Genomic DNA, 20,794 nt, shown 5'->3' on the forward strand with positions numbered 1-20,794 from the left:
ACATGCTTTCAACACGTGAGCTTAAGTGTTGACCCCAGCTTCTGACCACCAATAAGGAATGGTTGTCCACTCTTGCCGCTAAATTCGGCATGCCCCAGTCATCCGTACTTGTTTTTGCTATAGCCTCAGTTCTGATCAGCACTTGTTTGTACCCCACCCCCAAGGTTTGGCTGACATATCTGCTAAGGAGACCTACCACAGTTTTACAGGATGGCTAGTGTCTGCCTCTCCATTGATGCTGTGTCCTCTCTCAGCACTTGCGAGTTTCCTGAATTCCTATGACTGATGAAGATAAGTGCCTTCCTCTTCTGGATACTCCAGAAGTGCCTTCCTCTTCTGGATACTCCAGATTCTTGGAACTCTTGAATGCTGCCACACCTGCATTTCCCCATCCCCAACTCCTCGGACTTTCCACAACTGAATGACCAAGGATTGTGAACAATCCTCCCCAGCCCTATCTTACCCTTGTGGAACTAGGAAGACAGTCTGTTCTTCATGGTTGATTTATAAATTAACAACAAACCAATATATGCATAATTAAATAGAATATCTAACTATCACTAGAACACCTACTCACTGTATTGATGTTAAAAAAGCTTTGAGGGCCATATACATGGCTTTCAGTTCCTGGACAATGATATGCAAGCTCCTCTCCTTCAGACTCCACATGCATGAGGAGACTGGCGTTTGTTGCTCCACAACCACAAATTGGGGTGTATGTTGAAATGGACATGCTGTGGTCCAGAAATAGAAGTGAACTCTGAAAGGCAGATTCTCTGGACTAAGTCACCAAGTGATATCTTACTTTATCAGTGCGGTCCCGAAACCACATTTGAAGTTTGGCATATGGAACCCTCATAACAAAGGATGCCATCAGTCCTAAAACTCTCTGAAATTTAAGATCAGGTAAACTTGCTTTTTGAAGAAACTTTGCACCCTGGCTGGCTTGGATTCTTCCTTGCGTGTGGAAAGCATTCCCTTATCTCGTATCACACAAGAGGCCAATGTTTATCAGGAATTGGCTCCAGGTCAGAGTCGATTTCCTTTAATTGGCTGAAAGTCCTCAGGTAAACATTAGGTCCAGAGTAGATTGGAGGATATGGACTGTGTGTGTCGAGTCCGAGAACATAATAAGAAAACATAACCACATTCCTGTCCCCAAACCTAGGAAACTATTGCAAGCTTCCCCAGCAACATATGAAGAGAGTACAAACATACCCTATGGGTATATGTATGTTTGCTGCACCTTCCCTGTGTTGTGGAGTCCCGAAAACACTGAGACGAGGAAGCACTGTCCAGAGGTAAAAGGAACAGAGTACCACATCTAGCAAGGTAGTCCCTTTTTGGTTTCAAGGAACCTGTCAATGAATAACAGAGAAGAAGGACACACAGAAGGAAAATAATATTAATGACGGCTGGGGAGAAGCGGGTTGGAGGGTAGGAAAGAAGAAGTTGAAGTTGCCTAGACTATCCCGCTGCAGGGAACGAACTGAAGAAAGGCTAGGCACCGTAACAGGAAACCCTGAAGTAAAGTAGCGGACCAGCGAGATGACCGCCAGCGGAGGTCGAGGATAAATAATGCTCAGAGTGTCACGAAGACCCAGACCTTAGGAGCTAAGGCTGGGACACGGAGGTGTCCTGCACCGGAGGAACGCAAACCCACTGGAGGAAGCCTGCAGTGGGGTGAGTACTTCCCTCAAGGAGTGGGAAACCAACCCACGAGCACCGAGGATAAGGCCAGGAAATACTTCTGATCAGAAGTGGCGTTCGCAGATGGGAGGGGACACCCGAGACCGGGAAAGGACACGCACCAGTCCTCACCAAGAGCAGTAGATTGGCCACGCCAAATCCCAGGAAGGACAGCAGACCAAAACTTTACCGGATGGTATCAACAATGCATAGAAGCATTGTCGAGGGAGGGAGAGGGATGCGTCGGCAGATGCTAGGATTAGGGCAAAAACCAAACTCACAAGAACTATCAAAGAGGCGGAGAAGAGTTGGTTAACCCTGAAACCAATGTGGGATAGATCTCTAGAGAAGCCCAAAGTATGAGAACACACCCACCTTGGACCACCCCTCTTTCTCCCCAACAGGAGAACCCATAGGACTAACAAAGGGAAGCAGAGAGAAAAAAAAAACGAAAATGACAGATGAGACTTGAAGGAAAACACTCCACATAAACAATTCTTAACAAAGCTGTGGGGGCCGGTACACACAGTGGAAACCAGCACCCATGACAGGCTCGGGAAGGTGGGAAAAAGGTTACTGAGGACCCAAACAGATGTTGACAGCAATGGAGGTAAAGACCAGAGAAGGAATTGTGCCCTTGGCATTTCAAGACCAGGGAAGGGTGCTGTTCCCCTGGTACACAAATACCAGGGAAGGCATTGTGTCCTTGCCATTCCAAGACCAGGAGAGGGTTTCGTTTCTCTGGCACACAACGACCAGGGAAGGCATTGTGCCCTTGACATTCCAAGAGTAGGGAAGGGTTTTGTTCCCCTGGCACACAAATACCAGGGATGGCAGTGTGCCCTTTGCATTCCAAGACTATGGAAGGGGTTTGTTCCCCTGGCACCCAGAGATCAGGGAAGGCATTGTACTCTTGGCATTCCAAGACCAGTGAAGGGCTTGTTCCCCTGGTACACAAAGACCAGGGAAGGCATTGTGCCCTTGGCATTCAAATATCAGGGGAGGGTTTGTTCCCCTGGCACACAAACACCAGGGAAGGGTTTGTGCCTCTGGCATTTACGGGATAAAGAAGAATACACAGGGATCACTAAGCTTATTGGGTAGGTAGGCAGCTTTATCAGAAGACCGGCTGCAGCAAGGCAGCCAACATATTATTTATTTTCCCTTGTAGTATGTTCGAATACTTGAGGGTCAGAATTGGATTTGGACATTTTGTTTGGACATCTTAACAACCCTCTAATTAGTTACTTTTGTTGAGGCAGGGAAACCCTTCATAAAGTTAGGGATAGTGAGGCCTCTTAATATTTAAATAAAGCATTGTGAACCACTTAAGACTGTGTCCGTCTCCTTACTGCAGTACCTCACAGCTGCCTTTGCAGGATCAATGAGCTTGGATGAGCCAAAATTCCAAATAGTGCTTGATATGCATACCTTGCTAAAGAATGAACAGGATAATCACTGCCATTGCTTTGGTGAAAACCCAGTTGGCTGAACGTAGTCCAAGCATTAGAACATTGAACTGGTAATAACCAGCGTAGGTTGTAAGTCTCAGATACTTATGATCAGGGGGAGGAATGAGAATATGCATATATGCCTCTTGTTTTTCTGTAGTGCACAACCGATCCCCCTGTCGAGCAAACTTGTGAATCTGTGACAGTGAAACCTTTCTGAAACTCTCCTTCGGAAGATACACATTAAACTCCAACATGTCTACGATGGTAAGAAAACCTGCTTTGTCTTTCTTCAAGATGGCAAAGAAGCAGAAATAAAACCTTTTGCTGAGCTCTGATAACAAAACATCCTCTATTACTCCCATCAGCAATAGTTTGGAAGTTCTGGAAGAGAGATTCCATTAACGTGTTTGAAGGATGCAGATGGGTTATTGGAAGGGGTGTGAGGGCATCTTGGAGTGAGACGCAGACAACAGATTCAAAGTTTAAAGTAAACACTTTTATCAACTCAAATGTCAGGTTGGAAAAACGCCTCTCTTGCCCTAAACTATGGTGGGATTTTGCTACAAAACCAAAACTAAGGAGAGTCAAGGTCAAACAAGTTCAATTTAGGAATCTGTATGTTATTGTTATTGTTATTGTTATTTTGCACTTATATAGCGCCTTGTATACCATTGGTATGGTCTGAAGGCGCTGGTAGGTTGAACGCCCTTGGGAACCGAAGTTCAAGTCAGTAGAGAGAGTGGGGAGGGTCAAACGGCGCGTGTGCGCTCCGGGTATGTGTGCAGCTGGTGCGTTATTCGTGAAATAGCTGCTTCTTAGCGGTAGGTGTGGTGGTTGATGTCAGGGGTATGTGTTAGTTCTGGCAGGATTTATCCAGACCGACTGTGGCTGCGTTAGGCCTGAGGAGAACGCCTGGCTGGGGGGTGTGTAACCAGCGGTGTTTACTTAGAGTGATGGGGAGTGAGCGAGAAGTGTTGGTATGAGAACAGTTATACCGAATGGTGTCATAGTATCTCTGTGTTCTATTTGAGTGGTGATGTAGAGGAGAGAGTAAGCGTGGGGTGTGATATGGTGGGTTTACATGCTCTTCCAAACGTTCCCTGCATTCCAGACCATACTGGAACCAGCTACACTTCTAAATACACATAGGCTGTTTGATACGCTTCTAAATGCAACTTTTCTCAGAGAGGCTATAGGGCACAACTTCTAGATGTCACTTTCTCAGAGAGGCTATTGGGCACAACTTCTAAACGCAGCTTTTCTCAGAAAGGCTATTGGCACAACTTCTAAATACACATAGGCTATTGGGTACACTTCTTATTGCAACTTTTCTCAGAGAGGCTATTGGGTACACTTCTAAATACATAGAGGCTATTGGGCACAACTTCTAAATGCAACTTTTTTCAGAGAGGCTATTGGGCACAACTTCTAAATGCAACTTTCTCAGAGGCTATTGGGCACAACTTCTAAATGCAACTTTCTCAGAGGCTATTGGGCACAACTTCTAAATACACAGGCTATTGGGTACACTTCTAGATGCAACGTTTCTCAGAGAGGCTATTGGGCACAACTTCTAAATACGCATACGTTATTGGGTACACTTCTTAATGCAATTTTTCTCAGAGAGGCTATTGGGTACACTTCTAAATGCAACTTTTCTCAGTGGTAGGTGAGAGGTTATTGGGCGCAACTTGTAAATAGACATAGGCTATTGGGTACACTTCTAAATGCAGCTTTCCTCAGAGAGGCTATTGGGCACAACTTCTAAATACATAGAGGCTATTGGGCGCAACTTCTATATACACATAGGCTATTGGGTAAACTTCTAAAAGCAACATTTCTCAGAGAGGCTATTGGGCACAACTTCTAAATGCAACTTTTCTCAGAGAGGCTATTGGGCATAACTTCTAAATGCAACTTTTCTCAGAGAGGCCATTGGGCACAACTTCTAAATGCAACTTTCTCAGAGAGGCTATTGGGCACAACTTCTAAATACACATAGGCAATTGGGTACACTTCTCAATGCAGCTTTTCTTAGAGTCACATTTCTATCTAGATGCTGCGCAAGCTAGGTTCATAATTCTAATTGTGGTGCATGCTAGGAATCACATATGCTAACAATCACATTTCTGAAATGCCATCTAGGTGCGGTTTTTGCTGACAATTACATTTCTGTCTAGATTTGGCGCAGACTAAACTTGAGATTCATCTAAGTGTGGCATATGCTAACAATCATTATTTCTACCTAGATGCGATGCGGGCTAAGGTTGAGAGTACCATCTAAGTGCAGTGTTAGATTTGGTGCAGGCTAATCTTTGTGGTTCTCTCGGGGTGTGGTACTGGTTAACATTATACTGCAGGCCATTGAAAGGTAAATTAGAGTGGCAGGAGCTTTCTGGAGTAGAGTAATTGCTCTACTCCCCACCCATGCCAGCACTTACAGTTTTGTTGGTGTCTGGTGGCTTCATTGGCTTCCCCTGCTGACACCTGCAGACACTCTCTGGAGCCGCCCTAGTGGGAGCTGCCCTTGGCCATGGGGCCCTTAGCCGCAGGGGCTGCCGGGCAGAGGGCTGCCCTGGGAGGGCTGGTTATGAGATGAGGGGCAGCCAATCACTGTCCGTGGGTGGGATGGGAGGCGGGTTGGAGGGGGAGAGACCAGGAAATGGTGGCTGGGGCTCGTAGGGAATGCAGACACTTTTTCAAGTGTTTTTGGCCCAAAATGGGCGCCGCGCATCGCTGCTCCACTCACCTGCCTCCATAATGGGAAATGGAGCTGGTGGGAGCATGCGAGCGTTGGGCCCCGATGCTGCACGCTAGGCAGCCAATCACTGCCCGTGGGCGGGATGGGAGGCGGGTTGGAGGGGGAGAGACCAGGAAATGGTGGCTGGGGCTCGTAGGGAATGCAGACACTTTTTCAAGTGTTTTTGGCCCAAAATGGGCGCCGCGCATCGCTGCTCCACTCACCTGCCTCCATAATGGGAAATGGAGCTGGTGGGAGCATGCGAGCGTTGGGCCCCGATGCTGCACGCTAGGCAGCCAATCACTGCCCGTGGGCGGGATGGGAGGCGGGTTGGAGGGGGAGAGACCAGGAAATGGTGGCTGGGGCTCGTAGGGAATGCAGACACTTTTTCAAGTGTTTTTGGCCCAAAATGGGCGCCGCGCATCGCTGCTCCACTCACCTGCCTCCATAATGGGAAATGGAGCTGGTGGGAGCATGCGAGCGTTGGGCCCCGATGCTGCACGCTAGGCAGCCAATCACTGCCCGTGGGCGGGATGGGAGGCGGGTTGGAGGGGGAGAGACCAGGAAATGGTGGCTGGGGCTCGTAGGGAATGCAGACACTTTTTCAAGTGTTTTTGGCCCAAAATGGGCGCCGCGCATCGCTGCTCCACTCACCTGCCTCCATATGTGTCTAAAATCTGTACCTGTCCTCACAATAAACTTATACAACGTGCAGGGATGTAAGCAACCAACAAAATAGTGTTCAACTTCTCTGTTTCAAAAGGGTTAAGGCCAAGATCTTTACTTCTTTCCTGTACTGAGATTGTTTTTCAATAATTCTCTCTTGAGACTGGATAGGAGGAAGGTACCCATAACATTTCATACCTCAGAATTCATATCAGCTTACCCCTTTTGATCTCAATGGGGTCCTCATAAGAATTCAAAAGAACACATTTCAATTCCTATCCCCATGAGAGAAGCTCACTGTCTCCAGAGCTCTGGTTCTCTCTAGGCTGGACTATTGCAACAGCCTCTTTCTAAATCTGCTTGCTTCTACTCTTCGCCCTCTGCAACTCATCCAGGGATGTCAGAAACCAACGAAATAGTGTTCAGTATAAAGTTCTGGGCTTTGTCCAGCTCGCAGCTTTCTTTCAGCTCCCTTCCCCAAGTCAAAAGCAGTTCTAAGTTTCAGGATTACCTTAAGTTCCAAAGTAATATAAGGTTAGTACTCGGGGTTCTCGTCCCCAAGTTCTAAAACACAGTTCAAAACACAAAATATCCTGAGGCTCTGTCCTCAAGTCAATAAGTAGTTCAAACCTCAGGATTCTCTTCCCCAAGATATACTTTCAATGATGTAGCGGTATGATGAGGTTCATTTCCTTAATGTTCTACGCCACACTTGCACCCTCTGCATTTGGCTAATATTTGCACAACAAAATGTCTTGGTTGAAAATAGCAGTTTGTTTTAATGCACTTTTTAAAGTTCATCTCCAAAGTTCCATTCACTTTGGATTTACAATACACATTCGGTTTGCTGGCTTTGTTAAAGTTCTTTTCACCTTAGGGTTCAATATCGATTGGTTTATTTGATTTAACACTTGATTAATTTGTAGATTCAATTTATATGAACAGTGCTTGAAATTTAAGTTTCATTCACTTTTGCACTTGACATATTTTGTATTTATTTAAATAGTATATCTTAATTTCTTTATAATCTTCATAAGTAACAATCTTCTCTCAGTGCGGTATTCAGAATGTGAAGATATATTTGTCAAGCTTTGTTTTCAGTTTGGTATTCAATAATGTTTAAAGGGTTAGATATTAATCACTCTTGTTATTTTCAATTCATGTCGTTGTTATATGCCTCTGCAGTTTGCCTTTAAATATGCCCAGCACTCTGAGACTTAAGAAAACATGCTTTCATATGCATTCGTCCACTTCGTAATGAAGTATTCATACTTGTTTAAATATTAACAAGTCCTATTGTTCGCTGGTTTGCAAGGATTCGTATCGGAGACCTTCAAAAACATGTCTCACCATTCACGCGACCACTCTAATACAAAATAATCTTGTGTAAGATCAAGCACTTGCATACCGAGTTTCTGTTCACTTAGAAACTCACAGTTTGCTTCGATGCAAGTTCCTGTAGCGCTGATCTCCTGGCCTTCTGGTTGTTGCCTCAGGGTTCCACCTCCTACCCCTCAGTTACTCCTGGGTCGGCTTCTGGCCCCAGGAGAACAAGCACTTCGAGCAATAGAAAAAGGGACAGCCTTCTGACACGGCTCCTCTTACAAGGCTCCTTCGGTTCCACCGAGCCCCAGCTCTTGTGCCTCTTATTCCTGAATCATAGGCATGCTCCACATGGCCAGCTGCCCACTCTTTCTCTTGGCCTCCCTGCTGCTCCTGCAATTTCACTTCCACTTCTCCTGTCACTACTTCCTCATTTGGTGGGGCGTTTTATACACCTGCAGCCCCTTAACAGGCTGCAGGTGCAAGTTTACAATTAGTCCTTCCTGACCATCATTAAGGGAACATGCCTGACCTCTATTGCTCTCAGCAGGTCTCTTCCTCGTCCCAGTATAAGAGTGGTGAAAGCAACTAGTCTCTTTTACTCCTGGTTGCCTCTTCTTTGTCTCAGTCTTTTGTGTAGTTATGTATGTGTAAGTCGGCGGAGTTAATTTATAACACCCCTGAAGATGGGAGAAGGGTTGGGTTGATCATTAGTAGGAAAAGGGGGATACCATGTCTCTCGCAAGGGTTTCCCACTCCCAGTCCCCACAGACCCTGCACCCAGGTGATCCTCCCTCGTTTGTTCACCCCCAGCATCGGGATCCAAAAGCAATGGTCTTTCCCTGGCCACCTGCGCAGAGGACCCAGGGGGAATAGTAGTGAGAATACCCTTAGGTTTCTCACAGGGGTGGTTAGTAGTACAAGGTGAAAGCCTTTACTGACTGCTGTGAGTCCACAGGTCTTCAGAGATTTCCACAAAGAAAGTTATACTGCCTACACCTGGAGGCAGATGTTCCATGGATGTCAGACCACCAGTTCTACGGTTTGTCTCTTATGCCAGATGTTCAGGCAAGAATCTATGGTTAGTTATTTGCCTCTTCTTAGAAGGATGACAAAGGGTCCCTTTTGTTCTTTCTATTCTGACAGTAACCATCGAAAGGCTCCATTCCTATCCTGTTTTCGTCCTATGGTGGTGAACATCTTTAGAAGTTGTTTTATTGTTTATTATTCCAGAAAGAAATTTGGTCATTTTGTATTTGCTTTCTCAATTTTTAACTCCTTATCAGTGGTGGAGTGGAAAACCTTTGTGCTAACAAATGGTGATGAAAACATATTTTCGTCTGCCTCTGAGATTAACTTTCTTGCTCTTTAGGCAAACCCCTCTGTGGATACCCAGTACTAGCATGAAATTCACATACTCCATAGCCTATTTTTGTGTGTTAGCCAACCCAGATGGATATATGCTCTTGTTATCCCATAGTAGCTTGCCGCGTCCAGCCCCAATTGTAGGTTACATAATGTCAAGGTTTCATCTTATTGCTTGCCTTAAATGTAAGGTGCTATTCAGAAAGACCTTTTATAGCAATGTGTTTTTTCCCAGAAAGTTTTGAGGCAGAAGATGATAAAAAAAACCTCTATCATGAGTCAACAATGCCAACACAGCAGCTGATTCAAGGCATACCTTCTCCTCACCAGGAGCTTTACATTTGGCATTAAGACACTTGTTTGTTGGAACAAGGCAACTGAGTGAGGGGCCTAACAGATTTACTTTATCTTCTTTAAAATGTCTGGTTGAAGGATAGGGACGTTCAAGTATTCTATCTCCCTAGGAATGTGCACAATGGATCCTTTGAGGATGGCAACCCCTCTTCATCCACATTATCATCATCATATCTTGGCTGTGGATTGCCTAGTTGGGTCTCCCTGCCCTCATTTTTAGGCTGCCGTAATGAGTGTGGCGGATGCGATTAGGTTCCTTAGGTTGCTCCTGAGTCCTTTGTAGTTCAGGTTATTTGTGAGACTGTATTTGGAGGAAGAGACTATGGCATGGATGAGGTAGTTGAGGTGGTAGAGGAGCTTTCAATGTACGAGTTGAAAAAGGTGAAGTCAATAGTGTAGGGATGATCTCTAAAATGATGGCCTTACAAAATGACCTAATTGCCATCGGAATTATGGGCTGCCTACGTTTTTGAGGTGATCAGGCCCTTGCACTTGGAATTCAGTCAGAAGGCAGAGTATGAGTGTGGTATGCCATTTCTGAACCTCTGAATTATTTATTTATTTGTATTTTTAAAGCTCTCACACAGCCCAAGGGTATGGAGGCGCTGTGACCGGAGTATGTCTTAGTTGTCGCTGAGCTATACTCTCGGGACTAGTTAGCTGGCGCTGTAGCCTGTACAACATGGAAGAAGGGGATGATGAAAAAGTGACTGACAGGGGTTGTGAAGTGGACCATTCCACATGTCAGCCACTGATATGTTAACCGTCCACTCTTTCTTCACCTCTGCCAAGCGAGGCCTCATGCATGATTTCAGAGGTAGACTGTTGTGCTAATGTGACCACCCCACTTCCAACCACTCTCTGGGCTTTTCTCAAGGCTGCCAAAGGTTGCAACTTCTTTGATGGCACTGTTAACTAGGCCCGTAAATTCTTGCCACTGTCTTTTCTATCCACACATACAGTGGGATACAATACTGGCTCAACCCCTAGTGGCAGCCCTTAGATCTTTGAAAATTTGTATCGAGAGGGTGAGCATTGACATCTACAAGAAGATGTTCATGGTGCTCTATGGTGGCATCTGATAGAGCTTCAGCAGTGCTGTTGCCTCTCTGCACCTTAGCCGATGCGGCCTCAGAGGCTCCATGTGTGTGCTGTGCTTCTACAGGTCTATAAGAACTTTCAGGACAAAGGCCAATGCCTTGAGATTTCTCCTGGGGATAGGTTCCCAAAGATCATCAGCCAGAGAAAAGATAGCAGACTGTACTCGGAACAAGCTGCGGAGGAAGAGTTAAATAATAAGCTCCCAGTCTAGTGGCTCTGTGAAAAGAGGTCACCTAGGTGGAGTGCTTGAAAAAATAAGGGGTTACCGACCTTTTTCTGTGACGTAATCTTGAAATCCTATCCAGGAAGCCTCAGGCAAACATCTTTCCGTCTTCTCAAGTTAGTTTTAAGGGACATGGAAAGTGTGATAAGGCCCATGCACTGAGGACATTGCATGCCTACTACATTTACACAGTGCAGCACCTAAACCCTGTCCCTTCATGGATAGACATAAGGTAGAAAATAAGATAACTCACAAAATGTTTAATTTAGGTCCATCAGAAAGCCAACACAGAGGAAGGGACTGGCGTATGGGGACGGAGATATGCACAGGGGAGGCTCCATTAAGGGGTGTGTCTCGGCAGGCTCCTTGGACTTTTTTCCTTTCATGCAAATCTCAAACTACTTTGTTATGTGCACCAGTCTTGTCCCTTCCACGTCTCTGGAACAGATTGAAGAGTATGTAGAAAAGGGGACGTGACATAAGACTACCACTGAATTATTTACAACAACAAAAAGCCCAATGTGTCCCAGAAAATGGTAACTGTTGCAGAAAATACCAATAACGTATGCCATGGAACACTGTGAAACATTTATTAGAGGGACCTGGTTTGTTAGCTATGGGTGGTCATTATGAAATGCTTTATTAGCTGGATTCAGGTTGTTTTAGAAACGGTCACTAAGCAAGAAACTGTGAGGAGGCCTCAGTTGGACGGCATGGGATAGCTGTACTGAGGGGAGCTGTGTGGGTGGCAGATGGAGATGGAGAGATATGGGTTGTGGTGATGTGTGCCTTTAGATGCTATATAACGAGGATTTAAAGAAGCTATGGGGGTCACTGCTGCCTCGAGCTGGTATGATGGTCTAGGCTCATCTGAAAGGTGGGCTGTGATGGACTGTGCACTTAGATTTTGACAACAGCCTATAAAAGTTGAGTAATGCATTGCTCACCTCTATTCCCTCCATATCATATTCTTCCTGCTCAGCTTTCAAGGTCATCTCTGTGAACAGTTGCTGGAGCTTCTCATTGCAGTAATTGATGCAGAATTGTTCGAAGCTAGTGACAGCAAGTTTTAGAAAGGAGTACCATAAATGATCATTTGCGTTGCAATATTCTTCTTTGCCATTATAGGAAAAGTAGTTATCAGGTGGGAAAGAAGTTCCCATAAATTCATTAAGCTTCATGATTAACAAAAGACATCTTTCACACTAAACGTTAAAAGAAGTATTTATAGAAAACTTGTATCTTCATGAACAACAAAGCATTTTAATCATCGTCAGACTAGCAACAGGGAGGCAAGACTTAGTCAGGTGCAGAGATTGGGAGAATCAATCAAAATTAAGCACGTACTTCTAAAATTATTTCAAAGTCTTTTTTTATCAATGTTATATTAGTGCTGAAGTACTCATATAAGTACATTCAAAATACAAATATGTTATGTAAGTGTACATAAAATTTAGGATTTTTGATACCAGAGAAAAAGAGACAACAAAGTGAAGGTGGAAAATTAAAAATACACAAAACAAATATCACAAATGAGTGCTACCATCACAAATATACAGGGATACAAAGCAATGATTAACAATGAAAGCTATTTCAATGTGACAAAGCCTCACAAGAACTTTTGGAAAGCAACTTGTAAGAGAGGTATATATTTAAGCAATATACGCCGTCGGACAGGGGTTTCCCTGTGACTTCTGACCCCAAACCAACATCTTTGGAAGGTCTTCCCACCTCCAAAAAGGGGCATCAACTGGGCTGGGAGCAACATGGAGCTCACCCCAACACCACCAGAAGCCCTATTTCCATCTGCTTGAGGCTGCCTGCAGAGGTCATGAGACCCACAAGAAGCATACAGGATCAATCTAGGGACTGCCCCTGTGACCTCTGACAAAGTTACTTCCAGGTTACTTTGGTTATGCAAGCACTGTGCTTTGGGCGTCCATTCTCCCAGGCGTCCAGAGCAAATGGAAGACAGAGCTAAGGGTTGCTATTATATCCCTCTTTACTTCATTCTGTGTTCCCTGTTAGCCCGTTTGCCACAGATTTCCACAAAAAATGCCCTGCATACAGAACACAAACAACATTCAAATCTAACCTCAACACTCCACTAAAACAGCTGTTTGCATACACCTGCACCTGTGAGTACCCATAGCTTCCTAATTACTGTATTCTATTTCCACACTGCGCTACATACCTATAATGCATTCACACCTGCTCCTCCTGCTGCTCCTGCTAACCACTGCTTCCTACGCTTTCTCTAATCATGCTACAACTTCCTCCTTTCCTATTCCTACTATAAAACTCACAACTACTACTCCATTTAACTTCCACCGCCTTCCAACAAACAAAACTGACAAGCTAGCCAAACCTCCTCTAACACCTATCCGCCTCGACTCTCTTCCACTGAGACTCAACTTCTATACCCTTCCTTACCTCATCAACTGAACGTTGCACTCTGGAATGCTCAGCCTATATGCAAAAAAACCCGTCCTTTATCACTGACTACTCTCACTCCAGCTCTCCTACTCTAGATCCTCTTGCTATCACTGAAACCTGGATTTCTCCATCTGACACTGCCACTCTGGCAGCGCTATATGACTCCAAACTATCCTTCATTTAACTCTCCTCGACTGGCTGGCAGAGGTGCAGGCATTGGACACCTACTCTCTGCCCGCCTCAATGCCTCACAAATCTCTAATGCTACATCCTCTCCAACCTCTTTTGAATTCACCATCTCTACTATTGCTCTGCCTTACTCGGTTCACATCATCTCCGTCTATCGCCCTCCTGGTCTCACTGGACCATTCTTTGATGATCTTGGGCAACTCCTTGATTCTCTTTCTACTAAACAGCACCTCATTCTCTAGGTGACTTTAACCTTCCCTCTCCAACCACCTCTCAGAAATCTGAACTTCAGTCTTTTCATAGTGACCACGCTCTTCACTCTATCCATAACCTACCTTCTCACACAGGGGGTAACTCTTTGAATCTCTTGTTCATCTCCACTTCTTTCTCAGCCACTAATACTTCTGTCACACCATCCATATCTGGCCACTCAATTGTTTCCACCACCATCTCCTTTCCACCTCTGACCTTTCCTCACCACTTGCTTCACCTATTACTAAAAGGAAATGTAAACCTGCCATTCCCCCTTTCTCTCTGACCTACAGTTTTCACTTTCCTCCTTCACAGCTAATGCCTCTTCCACCAGCACTGCCTTCTACATCTTCCAATCCCTACTATATGACTTATTCTTCTCTCATGTCCCGCTGCTTACTTTCACCCCTAAGTCTCAGCATCCTCAGCAATGGGTGACACCATTCATACGTTCTCGCCGCACACATATCCGTCGGCTGCTCGAATGGAGACGTACCCACTCGCATGAGGACCTGCAACTCTACTTCTCTGCCCTGAACTCTCTCAAGTCCACTCTTGACAGAGTAAAAAGGGAATTCTACCTAACCCTCACTGACTCTGACTCCAACAATCCTCGCCGGCTACAGGGCACCTTAAACTCACTCCTCACTCCTCCTAAGTCTGTGACTATCAACTCCACTTTCACAGCTAATGACCTAGCTGAATGCTTCACTGCAAATATTTCCAAAATTAGAGACTCTCTCCTAACCTTCCACACACTCTCTCATCCTACATTCTACACTCCACCTATTCTGCCATCTTCCTCTGCCTCTATCTCCTACTTTTGTCATACTAATACTGACAAAGCACTATCTCTACCGATGAAGGCTAAACCCTCTTGTACCCCATCAGACCCTCTTGCTCCTCAGTTAGTCAAGCCTATTGCCCTTTTTGTGGCCTCTCACCTAGCTGAACTCTTGAACCTGTCCTTCGACTCCTCTTGCTTTCCCTCTGATTTCAAAACAGCCATGGTCACTCCTCGCCTAAAAAAGCAAGGGGCTGACCTGAACCTACTGGCTAACTTTCACCCATCATTCTCTCCTTCCAAACTACTCTAAAGTGCTAAAAATAGTGTTGTATTCGACCGTTTTACCAACATCCACAACCACGGTGACCCCTACAAGCAGGTTTCGACTCCTGTCACTCCATGGAAACTGCGCTCATGAATGTGTACAACTTCATCGCCTCGGATAAGCACTCCAACTTATCCTCTATTCTAATTCTCCTTGACTTGTCTGCTGCCTTTAACACTGTCGATCACTCTGATCTTCTTAATATGCTCTTTCTTCTTGGGATTTACAATTAAGCCCTCGCCTAGATTGAATCTTACCTTGCACTTGCACCTCGCCAATTCTCTGTCTCCTGGAGCAACAATACCTCTCAACTCACTCCCCTAACTGTTGGTGTGTCACAAAACTCTGTCCTGGGAATGCTCCTCTTTACATGCTACACCTCTGCTCTTGGGGCACTAATCTCCTCCTTTGGGTTCTCGTACCAACTGTCCGCGGACGACACCCAAATCTTTTTCTCTTTTCCTGAACTCTCCTATGATCCCTCTTATCAAAATTTCACACTGTCGCTCTGCCATAAGATATTGGATGGCTTCACACTCTCTGATGTTGAAGTCTACCAAAACAGAGGTGCTCTTCTTCCCTGCCAAAAGCTGTCTCTCATCCCTTCCTCTGCCTATCCAGTTCCCACCTAGCACTCTCCTCTACTCTTCTTCAGATAGAAACCTCAGCATCATCTATGACCCTTCTCACACCTTCTCTACTTTCAGCTACAAAATTGGAACGCCAGCTCTCCTTAACCTCCTGAATATTAGGAAAATCAGGAACTTCCTCCCTTTTAACACCGCCAAGCATCTCTTAACCACTCTTGTCTTCTCTAAACTGCATTACGGTGCCAGCATCATCTTTGGTCTCCCCAACTGTGCCTTCTGTCCTCTCGACAAAATTATCAACTTCGAAACCGGGACTCTCTTTGAACTCCCTCACTTCACACCTACCTCCTCATACCTCCTCATACCATCACGATGTAATACAGGGCCAGATTTAAATTTCCATGGTAAAGCTCCACTGTATCCCTCCTCCTCTATCCAACTCTACAAGCCTTCTCCGTAATCTCCACTCTGCTTACTTGACTACCCTTGTGGCTCCTCGCCCTCCCTGTGCTTTCTCTCGTTTCCGCTCCTTCTCTTTTCTTGTTCCACTTGCATGGAATTCTTTTCCCCCGTACATCTGAGAAACAGTCGACACGGATTTGTTCAAAACCAAACTAAAATCCTACCACCTCACCTCAGAGTTACCCTCTTAACCTACCTCTCATGTGTCTACTAGCTAACATGTTTCCCTCGCCTCTAACCTGCCTCTGTCCCTCACTTCCTCTGCCTCCACTCTAGCACCTCACCCATCATGTTCAAATCCTGAGCAGAGATGGCCATACTGGTTACCTGCACTTGAAAATGTCCAATGTTCCTTGCCCTTAATGTATGTATTTCTACTTATGTATTGTCCCCGGTGACTGTTCCATTTACTCCGCTCTACAACCTGGTCAGAATGGGTACCCAGTGGTTTCAGTGCAAGTAATGAATTCAAAGTCATTTTCTTTGATGCAATTACTTTGAAATTACTTTGAAAAATATAAGGGGTTGTGGGTTAAGAGGTACAAAGGGGGTCAGGAGGGGCTTGGGTTAGGGGAACTAGTGAAGGGGGAAGTGGGCATTGTATGGCCTTCAAATAAAATTAAAAAAAATCGAAGTGAACATTCAAAGTAATTACTTCAAAGTAATTTACCTCAAAGTAATTACAGGTGTTGAAATGACATGGAACCAGCAGAATGTCCCTCAAACTCACTATATTGTAAGAAGCTCACTGCTTTCCATCAAATCGGATTTCTTATCTATTGTACGTTCTTTTGTGATCAAAAGAGCATTGTTCCTTCCGTATATAAATGAACTAGCAGGTGTACCTGTGCTTTGCACAGTAATCCCTACTTCGGTCCTAGTTTGAATTGTATTTAATGAACCAAACTAAGGCTTCGATGTAGACAATATTGCTAGTCTTTCCTGTAGGAGTTAGTGTGAACATATTGTCTTTGTTTCTAACTCTGCAACAAGACACATAAAGCTGACCATGAAAAAAGTATGAATACAGTAAATAGATTCCAGCAACTTTGAGTTGGAGCGTTGAGACTGTACAGCAACATTATTGGTGTCCCGATCTACAGCCGGGGCAGCAGCGACCTAAACATGAGTGCCGTATTTGTAGGGCTGAAGTGTGTAAGCTTCTCCTCCTATATATCCCTCCTATATAACACGTAGACATGGGCAATCTTGCTAGAGTAGCATGCACATAGTAAACAAGTGTGTGTAAACGCGAGTATGTGATTATTTTTTTTATTTTTATTTTTTATTTTTTTTATTTATTGAAATTTACTCAAAGTGGTAAAACAAAGAGTTTTATCAAAACTTCTTCACAGTTTCTTTCTCTTCATTAGGGAAGCACTTCGCGCACGTCCCCTTCCTCTCCGCGTCTCACAAAGATGGTGTCTCTGTCCCACTGGGCTTTGCATCTTTGTCCGCTTCCCTATGTTGGTTCCTGTCTTGATGCAGGTTGTGGTCCATTCGAAAGTGTGTTGATCTTTTTCATCACGATATCTGTTAGTTTTGCCATTGCCACCGTCCAGTTTGTTTTTTCACCTGATATTAATCGGTTCCACCAGTCATCGGGTTCGAGGTGCCATGCATTTTTTGCCAGGGGTTGAAGATACATTTTTCGGATTTCCATAGTTTCTGGGCATTTCAACACTAGATGTTTCAGTGTTTCTATTTCCGCTTGATTGTCACATAGGCGGCATGTCTTTATCCTATTCGAATCCCGAATGGATATGATTTCTCGGGTTGGTAGTAGGTTTAATCTGGCTTTTAGAAAAAGGTTTTGTCGGGGAATTTGTGGCAGTAATTTTGAGGTTTGTTCAAACAATTGAAAGTGGGTGGTAAATGCGTTAGAAGTTTATTGCCAGCCACTTTCTCCACTGTGGTCATCCAATCCCACTCTTTCATTTTTCGTTTGATTCTCTCAGGATTTTCCATTAGATCTTTTTCAGAGCAGGCAATTTTTTTCAGATCTTCTTTTCTACCCATCGCCCAATTGTTTAGGGCTCTGCACTTTCCTGCTTCAATTTCATCTCTCATGAACTTATAGGTAGGTAGCGTGCCCGACATGATTATCTTTCTGAATAGAGTCATCGCACTTTGGTCCACCATGGCTGCCAAGGATACCAGGCCCAGTTCTCTCCTAATTGCCGGCATGGCTGTCGATTTCGGGACCCCTAACAGCGTTTTCCATATATAGCCCTCCAATTTTGTCCACAGCTGGCGTGGTATATTGAATGAAGTTTCGGCTCCGTACACTAAGGCCGCCACTACCTTAGATTTGTAGAATATGATGGCTGGAGATAGCGAGAATGTTCCGTATTTTTTTTCCACTGCTCTTGCTTGTGCTGTCAGGCGCTTTGTTTTCACCCATAGTTGGCTTTGCCAAGCGCTATCTGTTCCGGAGCTGTCCATCATTACCCCCAGGTATTTGATACTTTTTATGTTTTCTATTCCCATGTTCTCGATAAACAAAGTCTGCTTTTTCTTTCTTAGGTTTTGACCTTTTTCTAATATCATAACCTTCGTTTTTGATTTGTTTATTTCGAGGTTGTTTTCGCTGTTATATCTTGCCAGATTTGTTAGTTTCCGTTGGAGGCCTATTTTTGTTTGATCGATCAAGATTACATCGTCAGCATATAGCAGGCGTGGGATTTCTGTTTTAGCAATTTTGGGAGGGAACACTCTTATTTTCTCTTCTGAGTGTTGGTAATCTCCCAGGAAGGCTATAAATAGTGCTGGGGCCAATGGACAGCCCTGTTTTACACCTCTGTTTACTTCGATCTCTTCAGAGAGGGTGCCTTGTAGGTTTAATTTCACTCTGATTTTCGTCTTTGTATGTAGGGCTTTTATGGGGTCCATCACCTCCTCTGGGCACTTCCAGGATTGTAGTTTGTCCCATAGCATTCTTCGACTTATCCTGTCGAACGCTTTTGATAGGTCCACAAAGGCCAGGAAGATCCTTGGGGCCCCCTCCTTTACTTTAGCCTTCAGAATATTCAGTAGAAAGATGTTAATCCCCGTACTTCTGTTTTTTTGGAACCCTGTTTGCAGGACGTCTCTTGAAGGGCCGTTTTGTTCCCAGGTGCGAAAGTGAGTGAGTAGGTGAGTCGCAAAGATCTTTCCTATTATGTCTAATAGGGCGATGGGTCTATAGCTTTCAGGCTCATGTCGTGCTCCTTTCTTGTAGATCGGAACTATGACCGCATTTAGCCATGTTTTCGGGATCATTTTTTTCCTGCCGCACTCCTCAAATATCTTGCTGATCAGATTGGACCATTCCTTCGGGCACATTTTAAGGTCCTTGTTTGATAAACCATCCGGACCTGGTGCGCGGGATGTTTTTAGTTTGTTGATTGCTTTTTCGATGTCAGCTTTATCTGATACGTCGACCCAGGGTGTGTTGTTCATTTTATTCATTGTGCCCTCATCTTGTTCCGGGGACTTGAATTCTGTTGTAAAGTGGCCTATCCAACTTTCTTCTGGGACTGCGTTGCTCTGTACGCTCTTGAGTGTATTATTTGGTGTGTTTATCAAGCCCCAGAAATCCCTTGCCTTTTTTGATTGTAATTTTTACAGCATCTCCTCAGAGTCTTTTTGGATTTGGGCAGCTCTGTGCTGTTTTCTCCAGTTTGTATACTCGTTCTTTGCCTGCTTCCATTTCTTCCAGTCTTCCAGCGCATTGGTCTTTTTTGCCACTCTTTTCAGTCTACGGACAATTTTCCTTTTGTCTACCAACTCTTTATCAAAAGCATGTTTTGGTGCTATTGGGTTTTCGCTGTTTTTATTCACCTTTCTTCGCAATGCCAATAAAAATGGTAGGTAGTTCGGTCTCTCCTCATCAGATGTCATTTGAGATTTGATTGTCTTTTGGGACCACGCTAAGTTGATTTTTGCTATGTCGGTTTCGGTTATTCTTAGACGGGTTCTCTGGGCATTTGCTTCAACTGCTGAATCATATACTTCCTTATTTGGTCTGTGTCCTTGCCATGAGCACGTTAGCAGATTGTGATCGCTTTGTTGGGTTTTTATAAATTCAAAATTCCTCATGACACTTGTCAACCCATCAGAGATAAAGATGTAGTCCAGGGTCGCTTTTGATGCATTGCGTTCCCACGTTGGAAGGTTTTGTTGGGAGGGAAAGAGGTCGGCTGTGTTTTGGATGTTCCTGACTCTGATGACCTCATTCCACGCCTTTCCTCTTTCTCCAGCTGGGTCCTATGTTCCGCTTGCTTGTTTGCCCCCCGAGTATACCGACTCTATCTTGGAACATTTCGCGTTGAAGTATCCGTATACTACGATTTCGATCCTCTCGAACTCCTCGTATAGCTTATGAATTGTGTCTCTCATGTTTGAGCAGAACGATTTGGTGGACGTCCGTTGCGGGTTCCAATAGCAGTTGACTATCGCTAGTGGCTTTATCTGAGATTTTTGCTTCTTACCATCGCACTGATTCCATGATGTCAAAACCACCAATAGTTCATAAGCTTCTTTCCATTTTTCTGGTTCCGATAGCCCCTGTCCTGTTATAATCGCTATTAGGAGACCTGATGAAGGTCTACCTAGCAGACCTTTTACTGCCGGCGAGATTTCGACGGTGTAGCCATCGAGCACTGGCCTATCAAGCAACCATGTTTCTTGAAGGCATATTATGTCATAAATACCCAGTTCCACCTCTCCAGCTGTGGTCAGATGTGCGTGGCCTCTTGTGTTCCAAGACCCCAAAGTAAAATGATCTTTTTCGGGCCTCACCGCGTCACTGCTTTGATTTATCTTGTGGACGCCGGGGGACCCAGATCGTTGCTATT

At 44.7% G+C, this 20,794-nt stretch overlaps 1 protein-coding gene across 2 annotated transcripts in view; it reads right to left on the reverse strand.

Annotated features, from left to right (window-relative positions):
* The window catches only part of MYO1H (myosin IH), an 833,585-nt gene that overhangs the window by 471,871 nt on the left and 340,920 nt on the right, over window positions 1–20,794 (reverse strand). For both annotated transcript variants that reach the window (XM_069619421.1, XM_069619420.1), the window contains exon 13: window positions 11,863–11,968. In XM_069619421.1, coding sequence (XP_069475522.1) covers window positions 11,863–11,968 — 106 coding nt within the window. The remainder of the gene's footprint in view (window positions 1–11,862; window positions 11,969–20,794) is intronic.

Source organism: Ambystoma mexicanum, chromosome 10 (genome assembly GCF_040938575.1).
Source record: "Ambystoma mexicanum isolate Mex_15411 chromosome 10, UKY_AmexF1_1, whole genome shotgun sequence".
NCBI lineage: Eukaryota > Metazoa > Chordata > Amphibia > Caudata > Ambystomatidae > Ambystoma > Ambystoma mexicanum.